Source organism: Oncorhynchus mykiss, chromosome 9, assembly GCF_013265735.2.
Source record: "Oncorhynchus mykiss isolate Arlee chromosome 9, USDA_OmykA_1.1, whole genome shotgun sequence".
NCBI classification, from domain to species: domain Eukaryota; kingdom Metazoa; phylum Chordata; class Actinopteri; order Salmoniformes; family Salmonidae; genus Oncorhynchus; species Oncorhynchus mykiss.
The window spans coordinates 32,001,264-32,027,214 of record NC_048573.1 but is presented as its reverse complement, the minus strand read 5'-3'; the positions used below and the strand labels follow the sequence as shown (position 1 = coordinate 32,027,214).

At 41.4% G+C, this 25,951-nt stretch overlaps 1 protein-coding gene across 1 annotated transcript; it reads right to left on the bottom strand.

Moving 5' to 3' along the window:
- On the bottom strand, positions 1–24,349 carry LOC110531918. The gene is made up of 3 exons (XM_021615397.2): positions 24,106–24,349; positions 7,667–7,719; positions 1–1,027 (listed from the first exon to the last, which is right to left on the bottom strand). The coding sequence occupies exons 2-3, from the start codon at positions 7,696–7,698 to the stop codon at positions 238–240; spliced, it is 822 nt and encodes a 273-aa protein (XP_021471072.2). The 5' UTR covers positions 7,699–7,719; positions 24,106–24,349; the 3' UTR covers positions 1–237.
- Positions 24,350–25,951: the final 1,602 nt, after the last annotated feature.

Sequence of the window (25,951 nt, the reverse complement as noted above, 5' to 3'; positions counted from 1 at the left end):
TGTCTACACTATTATTCTACAATGTAGAAACTAGTAAAAATAAATAAACTTTTGACTGGTACTGTATGCCCATGTGACTCACAAGACAAATATGCATGATCTACAGTATGTTAAAAAATAAATCCATATTTTAGTAAAAAAAGCAGCAGATATTGAAGCTGAATAGATTTCGAAGTTAGATTGTGCTTTTGGAATAGTAAGAGGCCTTGTAGAAAATATTTAAGAGTTTTTAAAGAGTTAGTCCTCATAGTCCTCCCCGGCGGTTGCCGCATCTAGAGCCGCTAGAGCTTCCGCCACCATAGAGTCTGTGATGTGATACACGTCATCTTCTTCCCGTCCCTCATCTTCGCTTTTCGTCACCGAGATCCCGATCCCGCTCTCTACGGTAGTGGCGTCCGGCGCGCTCCTATCATCCTTCGTGTCTGCCGAGGACAGGCTAGTTGTACTAGTTGGAATATCCGCAGACAGGACGCTCTCCTCATCCCCTGTGTCACACAGGTACTCAGTTGTGCCCCCCACCCCCTCATCCAGCTCATCCGTCAACGAGGTGTAGCACCCCACACCGGGCCAGGAGGGGTCCGAGCTATTTCGGAACATCCTAATCTTGTGGGGGTCATTGTCACCCAAATGTGTCAGATGGTGACTATGATCCAGGGAGAGTGTGTTAGGGTAGATTGGAACTTGGCTGGGGCCCTTAGATGGATCTCGTCTTGGAACCTGGCCCTCTGGATGGAGGATATACAGACCCCTACCACCACCACCAACCTCCCCTGCCCAAGGCTTGACTCCCTGCCCTCTCCCCTGCCCCCTCTCTGGGTTGGCGGGCACGGCGTGAAGCCTGTTGATCTGGTTGTTGTCGATCTCCAGCTTAAGGCCTCGTCCTCCATCTTCTCCATCGTTGTACTTGTTGCTGTTGCTGAAGCCCAGGTTGTGAAAGTCCTGCTTCTGCTTGTTGTTGGACTGGTCTCCGCCGTCTGCTGGGAGGTGGTGGGGCTGGTAGAGAGAGCCCTCTGCCGGGTCCCTATTTCTGCCGTGGACGTCCACCGGAACAGTCGGATCATAGATGTAACAGGGAGAAGGGAAGAAGAGAGGAAAACATTTAGAGAAATAGAGAAAGGGGAGAGAGAGACAATTAGAGACAGACAAACAAATAGATAGCATGTTTAGTTAATCCAGCAGTTCACATTTATTTACAAATGTGAATAAATGAAATAGCAATTAAATAACAATATTTATTATTCCCCGTCTTGTCAGAGGTCCCTGTGTTCTATAGAAAACTGTCAACATTCAATAACCAGTCACACATGACTTTCATTGTTTCTCTAAGACACAGAGAAGAAATACGACAGGCGGACTATTTAGGTGCATTGACACAGTAGTCTCAGGGTGTCAGCTTTGCCTGAGAATCGATTAAACAACCGCACACACCCCCTTGCACACTGTCAAAACAAGGACACCTCTCCTAGTAGCAGAGGGAGACAGAGAATGACAGAGAGGGAGAGCGACAGAGAGTGACAGACAGAAAGACAGAGAGATCAACAGAGAGAGAGCAGAGAGTAAAAAAGGTAAACACTAACGCAGATAGTACAGGAGCAGTATAGATGGGGGCCTTCATTTGTGGACATTGTAACAGGCTGTCAGATACTTCCTGCTGTGAGCACCTTATGCTGATAACTCTCTCTTTCACCATGCACTCCCTGAGCACTCCTCATACCCCACAAATCACACAACCCCCACACACCATCTCACACCTCTAAAGGTCTCTTGCATTACCTCTCCCCCTCGCTTCAACCCCACCTTTCTCTTCTCTCTGTGTTTGAGCACTCCTCCTCTCGCTGTATGATATTGTCCCCCAAAACCTCTCCCTCTCTCCAGTCCTCTCCTCATTCCCTCACTCGAGTATCTTCCTTCAAGTTTTCCCCCACCTTCTCTCTCTCTCTCACTCCCTCTTTCATTTCCCTCCCTCCCTCCCCTCCCTCCTCGCATTTATGTGAGCTGAGAAAATAATGTTTTCCATTTTGTCTTTCCTCAGAGTTTAGTCTACAGCTGTGTTGTGTCTCTAGTATCCTTAATGTGATGACATGCTATTTTCAAATCAATTACCTAACATTCATTATTTGATTAAATTAATCAGGCAATAACTAACTCATTAGGAATCCGGGGCATCACGGAAGCATTCGTTTATATAGAGCGGCTATCTCCCGAATCCACTCTTAAAGATCTGAAGATCTTTTACATCAATAGCAGTCAATCATTCATTATTCTTTACCTTCTATCAGTCTCATCTGAACGTCGTAAAATTATTGGTTATCTGCATGAACCCTAGCTTAACTTATGAATCTGCGATATACAAATTGGCTTAATTATTTATTTACTAACTAATCAAATCACAGAAATACATAACAAACAGTAGATATTATACATTGGGTTTCTACATGATACATAGTAAAGTCCCTAGCGGATTAAACCGATATGACGGCTTGGTAGACAAAAGAAAAGGGGTGTCATTGTGGTCTTCTCTGTTGGTATTTGGTCCGTCTGCTGGAGAGAGTTGACAGAAAAGTCTCTGGTTGTGTTTCCCCGAAGATCAAAGTCTTTCGTGATTTGTTAGAATTGTTATTTTTTGAAGACATCCTCCTCCCTCATGTGGTACCCTTCCTACAGGCTCATCCTGACATGACTCATCAGCATGACAATACCACAATGTCACGCCCTGGTCTAAGTATTTTGTGTTTTTCTTCATGTATTGGGTCAGGCCAGGGTGTGGCATCGGGTTTTTGTATTGTGGTGTGTTTTGTCTGGGGGTTTTGGTGTGTATGTATTGGGATTGTAGCTAGTGGGGTTATCTAGCAAAGTAGTAGTATAGGCTGTTTTCTGTTTTCGTTTTGTTTATTGTTTTGTAGTGTTCGTGTTTAGATTAGTGTTTCGTTTGTTTAAATAAACATGGATCGCAATCGACACGCTGCAGTTTGGTCCGACTCTCCTTCTCATACAGAAAACCGTTACACACAAGCCATACTGCTCGTTCACTCCACAAATTTCTTGTTAACAAACTATAGTTTTGGCAAGTCAGTTAGGTCATCTATTTTGTGCATGACACAAGTAATTTTTCCAACAACAGATTATTTCACTTATAATTCACTGTATCACAATTCCAGTGGGTCAGAAGGTTACATACACTAAGTTGACTGTGCCATTAAACTACTTGGAAAATTCCAGAAAATTATGTGGCTTTAGAAGCTTCTGATAGGCTAATTGACATCATTTGAGTCAATTGGAGGTGTACCTGTGGATGTATTTCAAAGCATACCTTCAAACTTGACATCATGGGAAAATCAAAATAAATCATCCAAGACCTCAGAAAAAAATTGTACACCTCCACAAGACTGGTTCATCCTTGGGAGCAATTTCCAAATGCCTGAAGGTACCAAGTCCATCTGTACAAACAATAGTACGCAAGTATAAACACCATGGGACCACGCAGCCGTCATACCACTCAGGAAGGAGACGCGTTCTGTCTCCTAGAGATGAACGTACTTTGGTGTGAAAAGTGCAAATCAATCCCAGAACAACAGCATAGGACCTTGTGAAGATGCTGGAGGAAACAAGTACAAAAGTTACAATATCCACAGTAAGACGAGCCCTATAATGACATAACCTGAAAGGCCGCTCTGCAAGGAAGAAGCCACTGCTCCAAAACCGCCATAAAAAAGCCAGACTACGGATTGCAATTGCACATGGGGACACAGATCATACTTTTTGGAGAAATGTCCTCTGGTCTGATGAAACAAAAATAGAACTGTTTGGCCATAATGACCATCGTTATGTTGGGAGGAAAAAAGGGGAGGCTTGCAAGCCGAAGAACACCATGCGAACCGTGAAGTACGGGGGTGGCAGCATCATGTTGTGGGTGTGCTTTGCTGCAGGAGGGACTGGTGCACTTCACAAAATAGATGGCATCCTGAGGCATGAAAATGATGTGGATATATTAGGTCTTTCAAATGGACAATCACCCCAAACATAATTCCAAAGTTGTGTCAAAATGGCTTAAGGACAACAAAGTCAAGGTATTGGAGAGGCCATCACAAAGCCCTGACCTCAATCCTATAGAAAATGTGTGGGCAGAATTGTAAAAGCGTGTGCGAGCAAGGAGGCCTTACAAACCTGACCCAGCTACACCAGCTCTGTCAGGAGGAATGGGCCAAAATTCACCCAACTTACTGTGGGAAGCTTGTGGAAGGCTACCTGAAACGTTTGACCCAAGTTAAACAATTTGAAGGCAATGCTACTAAATACTAATTGAGTGTATGTAAACTTCTGACCCAGTGGGAATGTGATGAAAGACATAAAAGCTGAAATAACTCATTCTCTCTACTATTATTCTGATATTTCACAGTCTTAAAATAAAGTGGTGATCCTAGCTGACCTAAAACAGGGAATTTGAATTCGATTAAATGTCAGGAATTGTGAAAAACTGAGTTCAAATGTATTTGGCTAAGGTGTATGTAAACTTCCGACTTCAAATGTAGATGAGATGCCACAACACACAAGACACCACTCCGGATGTGACAATAATACAAAGATGTGCCAGTCTACTGCTAAATAGGAAAGGCAATCAAGTCCCCGAAAAAAGGAATGCAAAAAAGGATAAGTCATACAGATGTCTACATTTTTTTTTAAAGCAAACCCAAAAGCTATCCATCTACTACTGCTAGCTACTATTCTAATCCATGTGGTTCTAGCCAAGTGTTTTAGCAATCAAAGGTGGAGTAATTTATTTGGTCTTCTATAACAGCCTTGATGGATTTCACAGGAGTCCTGTGTGATTTGTGATCAGGCGTGAGAAGGTCTGAGAGAATGGAGAGAGTTGGCATGCAGTCAAAGTGGGAACTGACCCAGTAACCTACAGTACCGTCCCTCCAAGCCAATCTGTTTAATATGCTAAGGAAATGGCTAAGCCAAGAAATGTGACACTGAGAACAATTAAGGGGAGGTGTATGTTTGTGTGTGAGTGTGTGTGCCCATGCATTTTAAAGTGTGAGAAACAGAGGTTGTGTGTGTGTCTTTCTACCTTCCTGTACATGGGAAAGAGAGGTGTGTGTGTGGGAGGGATTACAATATGTGAATTGGTGTAAAGCCCTTTTATTTATATTCAATCAAAAAGTATTACTCCTTTCCCCTTTCCTCTTACATTCACACTTACAGCAAAGTAAGCTGAGAGGAGGGTGATGAGATAAGTATTGGCATATTGACTCGATGTTTATACGGAAAGCCAATGTTAGAGGTCACTGTGAGTGACACTTTATAATGTAGCCCATCTCACAGTGACATTCAGATAGGACATCTGTCTGGTTCAATAGGATAGATAAGGCTATACGAGGAATACTGTAGCTGTAGCTCGTGATAGTAAGAATAAGGACTGGATTTTGATAACCATCTAACAACTTTTGTTAAGCAGTGTGACCTTCGCTTAGAGATGGAGAGCTGCTGTCAACATGTACGCCTTCCCCCTCTCCTCACACAAACATAAATGCAATGGGTTCATACAGACAAACGTCAGAAGCCCTCATGCAAGCACACACACACCAGGGTTTCCGTTAGGAAAATGACTGGGATGTTACCAGGAAGACTTTAATTTACCGGCCATTTGAGAATTATGGTAATTCTTCTAAACAGAACTTCTGTAATGAAACGTTTGCCAAAATGTAATTCTGGGAAAACACCATTCTAAACAGCACACCTGAGTGGTTACATATGTGACAGAAATGAAAATTTTGGTTCGAAAGTTAGAAAGAGGGGGAATCTAAAGATGCAACAACTAGCATTGTGCCTTTGGTTTCTGGACAAAAAACAAAATTGTATTTTCGAAAACCAATAGAACAGGAGAGAAATCCTGGTTTCAATGGCATATGAAGAAAGTCTTTATAAAATAATTGCCTCCAAGATTCTATGGTTGGGTTTTACCTAGGCTACATTGAAGCAAGGTAAGACATGCCTCATAATACGAAGTAAATCATTCAGGTTTCAAACAACTAAATAGATGTTTTGAGAATGCACTCTGCCTCCAGCTCACATTGCAAAGTGGTGGATGACGTGCTGATAGTCTGCCTACCGTTGCCTATACACTTGAATGGCGAATGACAGGCACGCTTCCATTACCAGTTGAGAAACAAAAATATTAGCTCTTTTTAATCGTGGCAATCAAAACTTTTTTTTAACATGCGATTGCATTTACAATTGTTGGTTAAGTGAGCCTTGAATTCAAAATGAATCACAGACAGTGTCACCAGCAAAGCATCCCCACACCATCACACCTCCTCCTCCATGCTTCACCGTGGGAACCACACATGCGAAGAAAATCCGTTCACCTACTCTGCGTCTCAAATCTCAAAGTTGGACTCAAAGGACAGATTTTCACCGGTCTAATGTCCATTGCTGGTGTTTCTTGGCGTCCTTTAGTAGTGGTTTCTTTGCAGCAATTTGACCATGAAGGCCTGATTCATGCAGTCTCCTCTGAACAGTTGGTGTTAAGATGTGTCTGTTACTTGAACTCTGTGAAGCATTTATTTGGGCTGCAATCTGAGATGCAAATAACGAATAAATGAATGTATCCTCTGCAGCAGAGGTAACTCTGGGTCTTCCTTTCCTGTAGTGGTCCTCATGAGAGCCAGTTTCATCATAGCGCTTGATGGTTTTTGTGACTGCACTTGAAGAAACTGACCTTCATGTCTTATTTGAGCTGTTCTTGCCATAATATGGACTTGGTCTTTTACCAAATAAGGGTATCTTCTGTATACCACCCCTACCTTGTCACAACATAACTGATTGGCTCAAACGCATTAAGGAAAGAAATTCCACAAATGTACTTTTAACAAGGCACACCTGTTAATTGAAATGCATTCCAGGTGACTACTTCATGAAGCTGGTTGAGAGAATGCCAAGAGTGTGCAAAGCTGTCATCAAGGCAAAGGGTGACAACTTTGAAGAATCTCAAACATAAAAAATATTTTGATTTGTTTAACACTTTTTTGGTTACTATATGATTCCATATGTGTTATTTTATAGTTTTGATGTCTTCACTATTATTCTACAATGTAGATAATAGAAAACAATAAAGAAAAATCCTTGAATGAGTGGAACTACCACTTAGGGGTGGCAGGTAGATAGCCTAGTGGTCATAGCGTCGAGCTAATAACCGTAAAAGTTGCTGGATCGAGTCCCTGAGCTGACAAGGTAAAAATCTGTCATTCTACCACTGAACCCACTGTTCCCTGGTAGGCTGTCATTGTAAATAAGGATTTGTTCTTAACTGACTTGCCTAATTAAATAAAAAGTCACAACTTTTGACTGCTACTATACAGTACATGATGACTAATGAAAATACACATACCCCAATTTAATAAAACTATTGTTTTAATTAACCTATAGACCTATAAGCATGCCGGTCAAATGTATTTACGTCAACAGATATTTCTATCAATGAATAAAAAGCCTTATTTTGCGATGGGATTGTTTTTTTGGCCAGCAACAATTTATCAGCTTTCATCTTTTTCAATCTGCTAAAACTGTCTACTGGAAACCCTGACGCACGCACGCACGCACGCACACACACACACACACACACGCACACACACACACACACACACACAAATATGCTCCTACTCACCTTTTAATCATCTTACAGCATTGGCATCCCATCTGGCCAACTGGACAGTGAAGCTGTGAAAGGACAAAAAGCATTTTGTTACTAAAATAGAAAACTTAAAATTATAAATAACCACTATAATGTCGAAAACACAGAGAAAGGTTACGGCTGCCGCACATCAATAACTCTAATGACAAGCAAAGTCCCATCAAACTTGGTGACATTTTCAATCAGTGACATTTTCTTTTAAGACCCAGATGATAGAAAGTTTGAGACTGACAGTCCAAGACTGTCTGAGCAACAAACATTTTGACACATACTCTCAGGAAGTGTCAATTTATTTATCCAAGAGTTCTCTACTCACCTGTCCTGTGACATAGAGGTAGCCTTTGTTGAAGGCTTTTCTAAACTATCGGGAGGATTTGAACCTCATAAGTCAGGTTTAGACTTGGCTTGCCCTCTGTGGCCATGGTGACGCCTGAGCGCTGTGTTCAGGGATGATGTAGTGTGTCTGTCTGAAGCGCTGATAAAGCTTTGGTATTCATCCATCCCAATTTATGTGTGTGTGTGAAAGAAAGAGTCTAAAAGCGTGCTTACAGTAGGTATTATGTGTGTGTGTGTCTAACAGCGTGCTTACAGTAGGTATTATGTGTGTGTGTGTGTGTGTGTGTGCGTATATGCGTGTGTGTAGAGGATGGGGGTGATCTTTTCTCTCCTGGCTGTGTGTGTGTTTCCCTAAGCTTTGGTATTTCTTTGCCTGGATAAATAATTAACAAGAGAGGCTCGAATGGGTCTGTCTGCTAGCAAGAGAGAGAGAGAAGCAAGGACACAGTATCTTTCTCCCCCAGCTTTGGTCTTCACTAAAAAACAGAAAAAAGTGTAGCTGCAATGAAAAGCCTTGCACATCTTAAAGGGACTAACTTTTTTACTTTCACAGAGACAATGTGGTGCTTATGACATAAATAAACATTACTGTGAAATAATAGATATAAAGTCAGTGAATTTTCAGCATTCACTTTCAATGTAACAGTAAATGTCACATTGACATTAACTGCAACTCTGAAAGAAGTAACAATATCTGTTACAGAGTTATGTTAACCTATCCAATAACACAGAAATCCTTTTTTCCCCCCTGTTGCATCATGTTTTCTACAATATTTCCTACTGAACATGACCCAGGACTGATGGGTCAGGGGCACAAGCAGGTTTACATTGGCTTTGGACAGTTTGATAGAGAGATCCAGTAAAATGCCACTTAGCTAATGGCTTCGATTGGGTCATTAGTGCACAGCTTCAGCCAATCCCCTCAATGACACCTGTTGGGTTGATGGAAAGGAGAGTTCTCTTGATCGTCTACACAATATTTAAAGTAGCTTCCTTCTGCATGTCCCCTAGATACAGTGGGGAGAACAAGTATTTGATACACTGCCGATTTTGCAGGTTTTCCGACTTACAAAGCATGTTGAGGTCTGTAATGTTTATCATAGGTACACTTCAACTGTGAGAGACGGAATCTAAAACAAAAATCCAGAAAATCACATTGTATGATTTTTAAGTAATTATTTTGCATTTTATTGCATGACATACATACAACTAACAAAAACTTGAAACTACTTTCCCGTAATGATTTCTTGCTTTCTGTTTCGTTTGATTAAATGCAATGCACCTGGTGTCTTTCTGATCCTGGCTATGCACAAGTAGCCTATTCATAAATGGTTTCTCAATGGTCTACTAGTGACACATTTGCCACATGCTTTTGCATTATTCACAACTCACACACTGTAGGCCTACATACAGTCAGGGCCGGCGTTATTGGCAAGCCTTAGTGGGCCTGGCCTGGCCCACCCCCTACCATACCTCCTTGCCCTTCCAAATAAAATATTAAAATCTAGATAATTTATTTGACCGAGACGCGCGCCGACAGAAAGACGCATCAATCTCAGATAAAGCAACCGAACGAGCGAAACAGCGCCCCTCTGTCTCAGTATGTGTAGCCCATGTATCTGCTGCTGTCTGGACAAAAATAATATGGCATGTCATGCTCTTTATGTCCAGACGGAGAGGCGCTGTTTTGCTTGCTCAGATGCTTTCTCCGTTGAGATAGTTTCGTCCACTTGTGAATTGAACTAGGATATAGTGCATATAGACAATGTATTCGGGTTAAATTCTAAATTCATTATTTAATTGCTACTAAAATTCCATGAAAATTATAGAATGACAAAGTAAATAAATATGTAGGCTATAGCAGACTATATGTAGGTAAATGGTGGTTGCTTCCGTATCTTCGAGCTCTCAGATAGACCTATACCTGGAAATTATTGTCAGGATATGTTCGAGACAATGCTTGATGTTCCCATTGAAATGAACCTTAGGAACATTGAGGAATACTGTATACAGCCGTGGCCAAAAGTTTTGAGAATGACACAACTATAAATTTTTACAAAAGCCTGCTGCCTCAGTTTGTATGATAAAGCTTGTCCGGAGAAGACAAGGTGAGTGCTACCATCAGTCCTGTGTCATGCCAACAGTAAAGCAGCCTGAGACCATTCATGTGTGGAGTTGCTTCTCAGCCAATGGAGTGGGTTCACTCACAATTTTGCCTAAGAACACAGCCATAAATAAAGAATGGTACCAACACATCTTCCGAGAGCCTTTTCCAGCATGATGGAGCACATTGCTGGCAAAAGTAATAACTAAGTGGCTCGGGGAACAAAACATCAATATTTTGGGTCCATGGCCAGGAAACTCCCCAGACTTTAATCCTATTGAGAACTTGTGGTCAATCCTCAAGAGGCGGGTGGACAAACAAAAACCCACACATTCTGACAAACTCCAAGCATTGATTATGCAAGAATGGGCTATCATCAGTCAGGATGTGGCCCAGAAGTTAATTGACAGCATGCCAGGGCGGATTTCAGAGGTCTTGAAAAAGAAGGGTCAACACTGCAAATATTGACTCTTTGCATTAACTTCATGTAATTGTCACTTATGAAATGCTTGTAATTATACTTCAGTATTCCATAGTAACATCTGACAAAAATATCTAAAGACACTGAAGCAGCAAATTTTGTGAAAATTTATATTTGTGTCATTCTCAAACTTTTGGCCACGACTGTACATCTTCAGTCACAGGCTTCATTAGGAAATGAATAACAATTCGGACACACCCCAACCAAAAAAACCTGGATGAACGGAGATATCAGTACCATGCTGAGAGCCCATACTGCAGCAATAAATGTTAGCAGAACGAACCCCGGTGACTCGGTGGCGTGCAACGTGTACAAGGCAAGCAGGTACAAGCTCTGAAAATCCATGAGGGATGCAAAAACATAATACAGACTCAAACTTGAATTGATGTCTGACAACTCAGACTAGCATGGACTTTAAAGACATATCCAGCTGTGTGGTGCCCAATGAAGCCTCCCTCTCAGACGAGCTTAAAACATTTTATGCTCGCTTCCAGGCAAACAATACAGAGCCATCTAGGAAGACTCTCACTCTCCGAGGCTGATGTGAATACTCACAAAGCCGCTGGACCAGATTGCATACCTTGGCTAGTCCTCACAGTGTGTGCTGACCAGCTGGCAGGTGTCTTCTTGAACATCTTCATCCTGTCCCTGTCCCAGGCTGTAGTCCCCACCTCCTTCAAGGAGACCACCATCGTCTCACTGCCAAAGAAAAACAAGGTGACATGCCCAAATGACTATCGCCCCTGTCGCACTCACCCCGGTCGTCATGAAGTGCTTTGAGAAGCTGGTCATGGCCAACATGCCAGGCACACTGGACCGAATCCTATTTGCCTACCGCTCCAAGAGATCCATGGAAGATACAATTTCCATCGTTATTCACATGGCCATAACACATCTGGACAAGAGGAACACCTATATGAGAATGCTGTTCATTGACTACAGTTCAGTATTCAACTCAATCTTGGATCGTTCCCTCCAAGCTCGAAACCAAGCCCAGCGCCATGGGTCTGGACACCACCCTCTGCAACTGGACTCCTCCACAGGGCCCACAAGGGGTGTGTCCTCAGCCCTCTGCTGTACTCCCTGTTCACCCATGACTGCATGGCTTTACACAACAGAAACTCATCATCAAGTTTGCTGACAAGACCACGGTTGTAGGTCTGATCAACAACGAAGAGTCAGCCTGTAGGGAGGAAGTAAGTGAACTGGCATTGTGGTGCCAAGACAACAACCTGTCCCTCAATGTCAGCAAAACAAATGAGTTGATTGTTGACTTCAGGAAGAAGAGGAGGGAACGTTCCCCAATCCACATCAACGGGACTGCAGTAGAGAGAGTCAGCAGCTTTAACTTCTTGGCGCACCCATCCCGTTAGCGGGATCATTTTCGTCAACATCCGCTGAACTGCAGAGCACCAAATTCAAATTAAATTACTAAAAATATTTAATTTTCATGAAATCACAAGTGCAATATAGCAAAACACAGCTTAGCTTGTTGTCAATCCACCTGGCATGTCAGATTTCAAAAAAGCTTTACAGCAAAAGCTATCCAAGCGTTTATGTTAGGACATCTCTCTCAGCAGACAAAACATTACAAACAGCTAGCACCAAAGTAGATTGGTCACGAAAGTCAGAAAAGCAATAAAATGAATTGCTTACCTTTGATGACCTTCGGATGATTGCACTCACGAGACTCCCCGTTACACAATAAATGTTATTTTTTGTTCCATAAATACTATTTTTATATCCAAAATACCTCCATTTGGTTGGTGCGTTTTGTTCAGAAATCCACAGGCTCGAGCGGTCACGACGGGGCAGACGAAAATTCCAAATAGTCTCCGTAAAGTTCGTAGAAACATGTCAAACGTCTTTTATAATCAATCCTCAGATTGTTTTTACAATAAATAATCGATGATATTTCAACCGGACCGTAGCTTTTCAATAGGAGAGAGAGAAAATGTCTTCTCCAAGCTGTTGCGCATGCAAAACTCTGCTGGCACCCAGCCATCCACTGACATGATGTGATCATTCTCACTCATTTTTCAGAATAAAAGCCTGAAACTATATCTAAAGACTGTTCACACCATGTGGAAGCCATAGGGAAAGGAATCTGATTGATATCCCTTTAAATGGAAGGAAGGCATGCAATGGAACAGGGAGCTTTCAAAATAAGAGGCACTTCCTAGTATGATTTTCCTCAGGTTTTCGCCTGCAATATCAGTTTTGTTATATTCTGACAACATTTTGACAGTTTTGGAAACTTTAGAGTGTTTTCTATCCTAATCTGACAATTACATGCATATTCTAGCTTCTGGGCCTGAGAAATAGGCAGTTTAATTCTCCTTACACTCAGTTAAGTTCCTCTGCGTCCACATTTTGACACAGACCAACAACACCACCACTCTTGTCAAGAGGGCACCCTCCAAGTACTCCCACTGCACCATCGAGTGCGTCCTGACTGGATGTATCACAGCCTGGTACGTGAATTGCTCTGTCCACGACCACAAGACCCTCCAGCGGGTGGCGAAGATGGACATGTACATCACTGGGACCATACTCCCCACCCATAAAGGACATCTACTCGAAACAGTGCCTGAGGAAGGCCCGCAGTATCATCAAGGACTCCACACTTCCCAGCCACATTCCGCTCACTCCCTTACCGTCGGGCAAACACTATCGGGGTATGAGGTCTGATACCAACTCACGCACAAAACCACACAGATATACACTCATCCACACACGCAAGCAATGCGCACACACACACACAAACACACACACACATATACATTCATGCTATATACACATCACAACGTTGGATGGTGTATACCATGTATATCCTGTACATACAACAAATACAACTTATAACTTCAACTGTGCTTGATTGAACTTGCCTGCCTAAATGGAACCAAAAGAAATGTCCCCAAAGAGCAAACTCAACCCACCTTGCACTCCAGGTGGGCTTAAGGCAAATGCTGAAAGTATCTGAATGTTTTCAAATAGTATTTGAAACCAGGTCTGCCTTGGGCTAACTAAGACGCTCCACTGAGCAAGAGAGAGACCCTAAAAAAACAAGTTAATTAAACTGACCTGTTAATCAAACAGTAGCCTATTAGCATTTAGAGTACCTGGACCACTCCAAAGCATGCACACTCTGTGGTAATTGTTGAAGGAAGCAAAACTAAAATACCTGCTTGTACTTCAGGCTTCTAGTGGTGAGAATGTATGAGTTACAGTACTTCTGTTACCTGAAGTTAAGTAGGCTACAGTTCACACCCAACTCCAGACCTTGGGGGACAGAGTACGGCTGGTTTTGGATTGAATCTATATAACTCAGAGATGGTTACTACTACACCTAGTTACTACTGTAACACACTTTAATACTGAAAGGGAAGGATTCATATCAGCCTTTAAATTGTTTAACTTGGGTCAAATGTTGCGGGTAGCCTTCCACAAGCTTCCCACAATATGTTGGGTGAATTTTGGCCCATTCCTCCTGACAGAGCTGGTGTAACTGAGTCAGGTTTGTAGGCAACCTTGATCGCACACGCTTTTTCAGTTCTGCCCACACATTTTCTATACGATTGAGGTCAGTGCTTTGTGATGGCCACTCCAATACCTATATTTTGTTGTCCTTAAGCCATTTTGCCACAATTTTGGAAGTATGCTTGGGGTTATTGTCCATTTGGAAGATCCATTTGCGACCTAACTTTAACTTCCTGACTGATGTCTTGAGATGTTGCTTCAATATATCCACATCATTTTCATGCCTCATGATGCCATCTATTTTGTGAAGTGCACCAGTCCCTCCAGTAGCAAAGCCCGCCCACAACATGATGCTGCCACCACCGTGCTTCACGTTTGGGATGGTGTTCTTCAGCTTGCAAGCCTCCCCCTTTTTCCTCCAAACATAACGATGGCCAAATAGTTATATTTTTGTTTCATTAGACAAGAGGACATTTCTCCCCAAAAAATTTACTTTGTCCCCATGTGCAGATGCAAACCGTAGTCTGGCTTTTTTAATGGCGGTTTTGGAGCAGTGGCTTCTTCCTTGCTGAGCGGCCTTTCAGGTTATGTCGACTCGTTTTTACTGTGGATATAGATACTTTTGTACCTGTTTCCTCCAGCATCTTCACAAGGTCCTATGCTGTTGTTCTGGGATTGATTTGCACTTTTCGCACCAAAGTACGTTTGTCTCTAGGAGACAGAACGTGTCTCCTTCCTAAGCAGTATGATGGCTGCATGGTCCCATGGTGTTTATACCTGCATACTATTGTTTGTACAGATGAACATGGTACCTTCAGGCATTTGGAAATTGCACCCAAGGATGAACCAGACTTGTGGAGGTCAACAATGTATTTTTGAGGTCTTGACTTCTTGAGATTTTCCCTTCTCTCTGACTTCTTTTGATTTTCCCATGATGTCAAGCAAAGAGACACTGAGTTTGAAGTTAGGTCTTGAAATACATCCACAGGTACACCTCCAAATGACTGAAATTATGTCAATGATGCCTATCAGAAGCTTCTAAAGCCATTACATAATTTTCAGGAATTTTCCAAGCTGTTTAAAGGCACAGTCAACTTAGTGTATGTAAACTTCTGACCCACTGGAATTGTGATGCAGTGATAAGTGAAATAATCTGTCTGTAAACAATTGTTGGAAAAATTACTTGTGTCATGCACAAAGTAGATGTCCTAACTGACTTGCCAAAACTATAGTTTGTTAACAAGAAATTGGTGGAGTGGTTGAAAAACGAGTTTTAATGACTACAACCTAAGTGTATGTAAACTTACGACCTTACTGTAGCTATCATTGATGACAATATTGGTCATTATTCTTCGGCGGTAATAGCATTTTATCTGAATTTTATGATTCTGTTGCCTAGTACTGTTTCTTACGATCTGAGATGATAGGAAGAAGATTAAAAAAGAGGGTGATAAAAAAAACTCCAGGCCTATCACTTTGGCAGAGCCTATGCTCAGAGTCATTTTCCTTGGGAGGAAATTGAAATATTGCATCTTGGAAAAGTAGGCAATAAAAGTTGGATTGCTGCAGATTGTTCCCTAAATGTGAATCCGATTAGAATTGGGGGCAAGCCATCGCATTGCTAGTCAGATCCATTTTTTTTAAATTATGGCCTGAAGCTAGATTTTAGCCCAAATTATTGAGCTGAAAAGGCCCTAGCTGGTTTAATCTTTAGATGAAAAATGAGTGTTCCATCTCTCATATCTAGAGATGCCAACCTGCCCTGATGGTCTCTCTGTTACAAAAATACTGCAGGCAAAGTGACGTAAGACAAATACACTGTAGTTATGTCATTTGTGGATAGCTTGATTACCTTTGATTGCATGTGCAGTTTTATAAACACCATGAGAGTTTTTGACTTCAAGTTGATGTCGAGTTGTTGATTGAACTTTTCCATAAGTGTGCCTCGGACAACCAAACCGATCACAATCCTCAGTCCTCTGGAGATAATTCAATGTTTTTCGTTTTGTGAGTTAAAATCAAAGTTTATTTGTCACGTGCGCTGAATACAACACCTTACAGTGAAATGCTTACTTACAGGCTCTAACCAATTGTGCAAAAAGGTATTAGGTGAACAATAGGTAGGTAAAGAAATAAAACAACAGTAAAAAGACAGGCTATATACAGTAGCGAGGCTATAGAAGTAGCGAGGCTACGTACAGACACCGGTTAGTCAGGCTGATTGAGGTAGTATGTACATGTAGATATGGTTAAAGTGACTATGCATATATGATGAACAGAGAGTAGCAGTAGAGTAAAAGAGGGGTTGGCGGGTGGTGGGTGGGACACAATGCAGATAGCCCGGTTAGCCAATGTGCGGGAGCACTGGTTAGTCGGCCCAATTGAGGTAGTAGGAACATGAATGTATTAGAGGTCGACCGATTATGATTTTTCAACGCCGATACCGATACCGATTATTGGAGGACCAAAAAAGCCGATACCGATTAATCGTACGATTTTTATTTATTTATTTGTAATAATGACAATTACAACAATACTGAATGAACACTCATTTTAACTTAATATAATACATCAATATAATCAATTTAGCCTCAAGTAAATAATGAAACATGTTCAATTTGGTTTAAATAATGCAAAAACAAAGTGTTGGAGAAGAAAGTAAAAGTGCAATATGTGCTATGTAAGATAGCTAACGTTTAAGGTCCTTGCTCAGAACATGAGAACATATGAAAGCTTGTGGTTCCTTTTAACATGAGTCTTCAATATTCCCAGGTAAGAAGTTTTAGGTTGTAGTTAATATAGGAATTATATTTCCCTCTATACCATTTGTATTTCATTAACATTTGACTATCGTATGTTCTTATAGGCACTTTAGTATTGCCAGTGTAACAGTATAGCTTCCGTCCCACTCCTCGCTCCTCCCTGGGCTCAAACCAGGCACACAACGACAACAGCCACCCTCGAAGCAGCGCTACCCATGCAGAGCAAGGGAAACAACCACTGCAAGGCTCAGAGCGAGTGACGTTTGAAACGCTATTAGTGCGCGCTAACTAGCTAGCCATTTCACTTCGGTTACACCAGCCTCATCTCGGGAGTTGATAGGCTTGAAGTCATAAACAGCGCAATGCTTGATGCACAACGAAGAGCTGCTGGCAAAACGCACGAAAGTGCTGTTTGAATTAATGTTTACACGCCTGCTTCTGCCTACCACCGCTCAGTCAGATACTTAGATACTTGTATGCTTGTATGCTCAGTCAGATTATATGCGACGCAGGACACGCTAGATAATCTCTAGTAATATCATCAACCATGTGTAGTTAACTAGTGATTATGATTGATTGTTTTTTATAAGATAAGTTTAATACCAGCTAGCAACTTACCTTGGCTTACTGCATTCGAGTAACAGGCAGTCTCCTTGTGGAGTGCAACGAGAGAGAGGCAGGTCCTTATTAGCTCCAGTGTTGAGGATCAGCATAGCAGATGTGTTGCTACCTACCCTCACCACCTGGTGGCGGCCCGTCAGGATGTCCAGGATCCAGTTGCAGAGGGAGGTGTTCAGTCCCAGGATCCTTAGTTAACTCTAAGGCTGCAAGATTGGATCCCTCGAGCTGACAAGGTAAAAATCTGTCGTTCTGCCCCTGAACGAGGCAGTTAACCCACCGTTCCTAGGCCGTCATTGAAAATAAGAATGTGTTCTTAACTGACTTTCCTAATTAAATAAAGGTATAAAAATATATCTATATATTTTTTTTATCAGCAAATCGGCGCCCCAAAATACCGATTGTTATGAAAACTTGAAATCGGCCCTAATTAATCGGCCATTCAGATTAATCGGTCGACCTCTAGAGTGTATAGTTAAAGAGTTAAAGTGACTATGCATATATGATAAACAGAGTAGCAGCAGCATAAAAAGAGGGGTTGGGGGGGAGCACAATGCAAATAGTCCGGGTAGTAATTTGATTACCTGTTCAGGAGTCTTATGGCTTGTTGAGCCTTTTTGTCCTAGACTTGGCACTCCGGTACTGCTTGCCATGTGGTAGTAGAGAGAACAGTCTGACTGGGGTCTTTGACAATGTTTAGGGCCTTCCTCTGACACCGCCTGGTGTAGAGGTCCTGGATGGCAGGCAGCTTAGCCCCAGTGATGTACTGGGCCGTATGCACTGCCCTCTGTAGTGCCTTGCGGTTGGAGGTCGAGCAATTGCCGTACCAGGCAGTGACGCAACCAGTCAACGCAACCATGCTCTCGAAGTTGGAGCTGTAGAACCTTTTGAGGATCTCAGGATCCATGCCAAATCTTTTTAGTTTCCTGAGGGGAATAGGCTTTGTCGTGCCCTCTTCACAACTGTCTTGGTGTGTTTGGACCATGAGAGTTTGTTGTTGATGTGGACATCAAGGAACTTGAAGCTCTCAACCTGCTCCACTACAGCCCCGTCGATGAGAATGGGGGCATGCTCGGTCCTCCTTTTCCTGTTGTCCACAATAATCTCCTTAGTCTTGGTTACGTTGAGGGATAGGTTGTTATTCCGGCACCACCCAGCCAGGTCTCTGACTTCCTCCCTATTGGCTGTCTCGTCATTGTTGGTGATCAGGCCTACTGTTGTGTTGTCTGCAAACTTAATGATGGTGTTGGAGTCATGCCTGGCCATGCAGTCGTGGGTGAACAGGGAGTACAGGAGGGGACTGAGCACGAACCCCTGGGGAGCTCCAGTGTTGAGGATCAGCATAGCAGATGTGTTGCTACCTACCCTCACCACCTGGGGGCGGCCCGTCAGGATGTCCAGGATCCAGTTGCAGAGGGAGGTGTTCAGTCCCAGGATCCTTATCTTAGTGATGAGCTTTGAGGGTACTATGGTATTGAACGCTGAGCTGTCGTCAATGAACAGCATTCTCACATAAGTGTTCCTTTTGTCCAGGTGGGAAAGGACAGTGTGGAGTACAATAGAGATTGCATCATCTGTGGATCTGTTTGGGCGGTATGCAAATTGGAGTGGGTCTAGGGTTTCTGATAATGGTGTTGATGTGAGCCATTATTAACCTTTCAAAGCACTTCATGGCTACAGACGTGAGTGCTACGGGTCTGTAGTCATTTAGGCAGGTTGCCTTTGTGTTCTTGGGCACAGGGACTATGGTGGTCTGCTTGAAACATGTTGATATTACAGACTCAATCAGGGACATGTTGAAAATGTCAGTGAAGACACCTGCCAGTTGGTCAGCACATACCCGGAGCACACGTCCTGTTAATCCGTCTGGCCCCGCAGCTAAGGAGAGCGTGATCACACAGTCGTCCGGAACAGCTGCTGCTCTCATGCATGCCTCAGTGTTGCTTGCCTCGAAGCGAGTATAGAAGTGATTTAGCTCGTCTGGTAGGCTCGTTTTACTGGGCAGCTCGCGGCTGTGCTTCCCTTTGCAGTCTGTAATAGTTTGCAAGCCCTGCCACATAAGACGAGCATCGGAGCCGGTGTAGTATGATTCAATCTTAGCCCCGTATTGACGCTTTGCCTGTTTGATGGTTCGTCACAGGGCATAGCTGTGTTGATTGTTGTTTTTATCTGAAATAGCTGAAAGCCATCCACCATATCTGTTACACTGCAGGTTCGTGTTGATAGTCCAAACATTTCACCATACCAAATAAGACAAAATACAGGTAGCATAATGCACAAAACACAGGGCTATAACATTTATTTTTCATGTTATAATTATTCATCAGAATATTTTCTCTGAGAGATAGATGTTGAATATCATTCTCTGAAACTCTCCTCTGAGAGCTTGTTTAATGAGACGCTGGGGATCTGCTAGAATTTGGCCAATAATGGGCAATAATATAAGCTGTAAAAGTTTTAATGTGAAATATCTCAATCTCTCCACTGTAAAAGGCTACAGTATCAAACAAATAAAATAAGGGCCCTTTAACTATTCACACAGAGAGATGGAAGACAAGAACAGAATGTCACTATGTGACTCCTGTAGACCTTTAGAAAGGTCGGCTTGTGGTAATACATTGAAAATATATACTGTAACTTACAGTACAGTGTGCTTGTGTGCAAGCATCAGTGTGTGTGTGGATAGTGTGTTTTTGTAGAACAGCCCATATTTTCTTCATAGGAGGGCCATTTTGGACCCCTCTTATTAACTTTATGGCATTTAAGACCCTACGAAATGATTCAAAATCCATGCCTCTCACCGGTTCATTCACTCTTGTTCTTCTGTATATGGCATTTGGCAGTTAGATGTGTGTGAGACTTTATCAAGCCTATACTTCCTTGCCACAAGCTTTGCGTAGACTTATCTCGCTCTTGATAACCAAAGCACTTTCACAGAAAAGCTGATACTGTGACTGAATTAAGTAAACACAATATAGTAGTTTGTGATGCCATCATAATACGTTTCACAGATATAATGCTTCAGTCTAAAAGTCATCAGCCTACAGATTTTTTTGCGAAGCGTAATGTGAGCCATGAACACACAATGACGCAGCATTAAAAGTGGGTTCATTTGAATAAGGCCAGGTAAGGCCAGATGGGTTACCCTGGTGCCCGTAGCCATGGTGATATGTCATGACAACTAAAGTACACAAAATGTGGTCTCATGAGATTGCAATAGGACCTCATTAGATTATCAAATACACACAATACATAACGAACACACACATTAGTATTGACTTCCAGGATACTGGAATTGGTCTATAAAATTATTTTTGTCCTATAAAAAGCTGTGTCAGGTAAAATTGGTGACTTTTAACATTATGCAAGCTATTTGACACTGACACAGCCCATGTAAAACTCACTATCACTGAAATGTTACCAATGGCCATAATCATGCAACACACTGGGTGATTGATACCCATATGAAAAAAGTATACTATGCTCTAAATACTGTAGTATTACCATATTTATATACTATAGTATTCACTGTAATGTTTTTGCGGAACTATACTATAGTATTCACTGTAGTGTTTAAATAATGCAGTATTACTATAGTACAAACTATAGTTTATACTATAATAATTACTGTTGTGTTTCTGCAGATATTACTGTAGTATTTACAACAGTGTTTTTTCTTTTATTATCTTTGACATAGAAGTGGGGGATTTCTCCTTGAAGAAACCTACTAGTCACATACTAAGAGGAAATTATCTATAACCTGTAGGAATGTATGACTGGAGTCTGAACAGATAGTTCGGAACTTCTGCTTTTATCTATAACCTGCGGTCTATAATATACATGTAGGTTTTACACTCATGGCTGCATATGGGGGATGGGAATAGGTGCAGCATATGGAAATTAGATCATGTTGTATTATTATATATTTAAAAACTGTGTTTTTGGGGACATTACTGTAGTATTTACTACAGTGTTTTTTTTTTGCGGATAATACTCTAGTATTTAATATAGTATTCTACAGCATACTAGAACATTCTATAGTAAGCTCTACACGGTCAAGGGATACTACAGTGTTTTAGTGTTGTCACGGTACCAATATTGTGATACTAGGAAGTAAAGAGTGAAAGGAAACAAAACATTAAGCAGACTACATTACTTGAGGAAAACAATCCCAATGTTAGAAAAACAGCCTTATGTTGTCACCAAGAGTCACATTTGTTTATTTTGCAAGCTATAGCACACAATATTTTACAAAAGTAGGTTTTAAAGGACCATAGAGTTTATTATGCTTCAGGTATTCTTTTTTTGCCAAGGAAAATCTGGTATCGTAGTATTGCAACATTGTTATCATGACAACACTACAGTGTGTAGTATAGTATTCCGCAGTATACTACAAAATTATATAGTAAGCACTACATGATCAAGGGATACTACAAAGTGTAGTATAGTATTCTACAGTATACTACAGTTTACTACAGAATACTATAGTATTAAATAGTAAACTGTAGTATTTTTTTTACGTGGGTAGGGGTGGTGAGGTCATATAGACACAATGTTTGCGTGTGTGTGTGTGTGTGTGTGCAGTGTGTGGGCAGTGGCAGAGAGCTCCAGGTGCTCTGTACACAACCTAGTAATAATGACACTGTCCAACAGTGTTTGTTAAATTTTCAGCACGCTTGTCTGGAGCTGAGCGCAGAATGGGCAGGGCAATTACTTTACCCATCAACTAATGTTACATCTCTGTTTGTGTGTGTGTGTGTGTAATGTTTATCCAAATGAGAGAAAGAGAGAGAAGGGGGGAATCAGTTCATGTTCAATGAGTGCACATAATGCACCTGTGTGTGGCTGTTTGGAGCCAAGAAAAGCAAGAAAAAACATTCTTAACCAGAGGGGAAAACACACTATTTCAGGTTGTCTAGACGGGAACTTTTTCACTCAGGTCCACCTTCCAGCATTGGGGAACGTCAAGTGGTGTTGAGCTAGACGTTTCTGACAAGTTATAAATAGCCCTCTAAGGTATGCAATGACTGACATGTCAAGATGAAAATTGATGATGCACTACCCAATTTCCAAAATGGCACCTTGTGCATTCTACTATTACAACCTTCAAGAGTAAGTCGAAAGCCAGACTGAGTTCCTTAAAAATACATTGTTTTTGATTGGGGGGGGGGGGGAGCGCACCACAGTTTGAGGCCCACTGGTCTAGACGATCAGTAACAACCTCAGACTGCTGCAATGAGAAGCATGACGAAGGTCTGGAGGTGAAAAGTTAACAATTTTATTACATTAAAATGTTCCATACAAACAATGCATACACATGTTTGTGTGCTTGTGTGTATTCCCCAAACACCCCTTTTAAATGGCCTTGGGCATTTCCTCTTTCTCGCTCTCTCTCTCAAACTCTTATCAGCATTTCTTATCACCCAACCCCACTACCCCCATAGTGCCAACAAACCGGCTGTTGGTCTCAGTACAGAGCCACTTAATAGGAAGTTACTGATCTAAGGTCAGTTCAGTGTTCTCATCCTAACATTATAGGGGATGGTAAGCTGATCCTAGATCTGTTGCCAAGGGCAAATGGACCCTGCTGACACTTCCTGGTTGTCACTAGGTTACAAGAACGTTAGGATGGGCACTAGGACTCTTCTGCTTCGTCTTCTTATTATTCAACGTAAGGTGTTCTTAGGCAGGAGAGAGCCACACTGATCAACATTGCACTGATGCGTAGCCTTTACCAATGACATTATGTCGCAGAGTATTTTCAACAACACCCACACCTATGAGGTCAGTTCTATGTGTGTACAGCAGCCTCACTACCTGTGAAACACACAATCGTGGTGTACTGAATGATCCACATATTGAAATAGCTAGGCCTACATTTGGCAAATTGATGAGATTTGTAACAGCTGATAGATATGAAGTTCACATGGCATTAAGCACACATCAGGAAGTGCAAACAGTGCCCAAGGCCAAGCAAACAGCTTTTAGCTGATTTCAATGGACCATTACTGTTAAATCATTAACTTAATTAACTGCTATTCTTTTAACTGCTATTGCCAACATTAAATAAGACCTGCCCATTCATCACTGTTATGGGGGGTGAGCTCTGCATATGTTAATATCATATAGGCCTACCATACGTCACACAACCATCTATCCCTGTCTCTTTTCAGTCTCCAACTGAATGGCATTCAACAGGTCAATACACATTTTTGGCATATAGTTAAAGTCAAATCCATTTTAGACTCACACACACCCACACCCACAGTTTAAACCAATAGCCTTAATTACATTCTTAATTATTTGACATCTCTTGTGTTAGTGCAGTACTTACTAAACTAAAACGTATTTTATTTTCAATAACTGCATTTCCAAAGTTGATCTTATAAATTGTATACATGCAAATATTGTTCAAGGATTTAAATTTAGCCATGGAAATGCGATGGGAAGCCTTTGAAACTCGCGCAACATGTGTGCAAACCTGCTTTGTGCGTCTTTGTAAATAGCCATAGGCCTGTCATAACAACAACTACTTTCCACTGTTGTTGTTGTCAATGCGTGATTTATAAACGTGTAATAACATTTTTCTAGTCTTCTACTACTTAGCAGAGTAGATGGAGAGAGACTTTACCTGTCGCGCTAACTGAAGGTGTGGGCACCCTTTCGCTGTAGTATCAACAATTCACGGATAAAAGTTCAAACCATCCGAAAAGTGAAGGTAGCATATTCGGTTCATATTTGACTGTGATATTTCCTTTCCTTGGCGTGTTTGTTGCCGTCTGTCGCTGCGAATGAAAAGTCCACCGTGACTACTATGTCCCATGTCACTGGCAAAGCACGGATATTTGAATGTTTGATGTTAGTCTAAGAAAGGCCTGGACTTGGGCTGCCTAGAGTTTGCATGGCTTCAATGAGTGATTATGTGACTTCGAAGTCGCTAGTGCACATAAAAAGTGAGCTACTGCACATAAACATTTACATAAGGTCCTATTAGGTGCTAAAAGAATGTGCATTTTTTTTGTTCAATCTCATTTATGCACAGATAGACAATTGACTTCCTTTTACATGACAGTGACACAGCCCTGTCACCTGTGACTTAACCAGTTCCATTTTTTAAATAAGAACCCAGACAGCACACACATCTTGCCGACGTCGGCCTGACAGCGACATCTCGACAGTAGATCGTGTTCCATTTAGAACGTCGGCGAAAGGGCGAAATGCATGCTTTCTGCACGGACAGTAAAATATTTTCATGTCATGGTTCGCAATATTTTTTTTTATCAGAAAAGATGTATAAAGCCTATGATTAAATAATGAATACAAGTGCAGGTGTCAATTATAAACCAATTGGCCGCTCTACTGCGATGTGTAGAAGATGAGAAATCCGAAGAGATGAGTTTGCAGTGTGAAGTTAAATCACTGAATCATTCATCCACATTGCGTCTCATGACAATGCTTTAAAACACGTTGGAGAAGTGAACATTTTACTCATGAACATTTTTTAATTATCATGCAAATCTTAAAGTTACTAAAATATGCTGTGATGCCAAATTGCTTAAAATGAATCAAACTAATCAATAAAAAGTTAGCTACATTCATACATCAAATATTATGTTCTCTATAATACACAAGGGGGTAAGGGAATATGCCTACATTTGATGGAGGAAGAAATGTAATCAATAAATGGGGAGATCTGGACTAGGAATAATAAAGCAATTTTACAAAATAGGCTTGAATTACAAACTGACCCAGTATAGCATGCATGGAGCCACCACTTCAAATTACCCATTCATATAATTGCAATAAAATACATTAATGAAATGGTAATAATAATTGAGGGTTGTTATCTACAGGTAATTAGAAGAATAACAGAAAACTATCAGTACAGCCATGATCAAAGCTAGTGTGCGAAACTAAGGTCACATGGACAACTAGCGGGCTCAGACTTATTTGACAGTTGGGTTGCCTGTGTTGCCAGTAACGTTAGCTACAAGCTGTCAAATTGGGTAACTATCTATTATTATTACATCTAATTGTCACTAAATTCAACTATCTACACGTTTGTAAATGCTGACTAACATTAACATTAAAATATAGCTAAAGTTATACTGATATAGCTAAAGTTAAACGCTACCGTGCCGTTGGTCGCTTATAGCTAACAGTAATGTGTTGGTTTAGCTATAGCTGCAAATTAATCTAACGCGGTAGCTAGCTAACAAACTATCGCATAGATTAGATTTAAATGTTATTACGTTAAATCAATTTGATGGAGTTGTAATGATAACGTTAACGTTAATTTAAGGACAGTTTCTAGCTACAGTAGCTAACATTAGCTAGCTAGCCAACGCCAGTAATGTTAGCTATCTAACATTTTGGACTGGAGAACAGTTATTGTTGCTAGTTATTGCATTTACTCACTATGCAGGGCCGCATGACAAGCTCATATTGTCGTCGTTCATTCCATTAAATAGCTACAG

Excerpts from the sequence above, each read along its gene's own strand:
- LOC110531918 (XM_021615397.2), bottom strand. The coding sequence starts at position 7,698 with ATGGGATGCCAATGCTGTAAGATGATTAAAAG. Across the intron at positions 1,028-7,666 it reads TGCTGTAAGATGATTAAAAG|AAATAGGGACCCGGCAGAGG; the intron begins GTGAGTAGGAGC and ends CGTCCACGGCAG.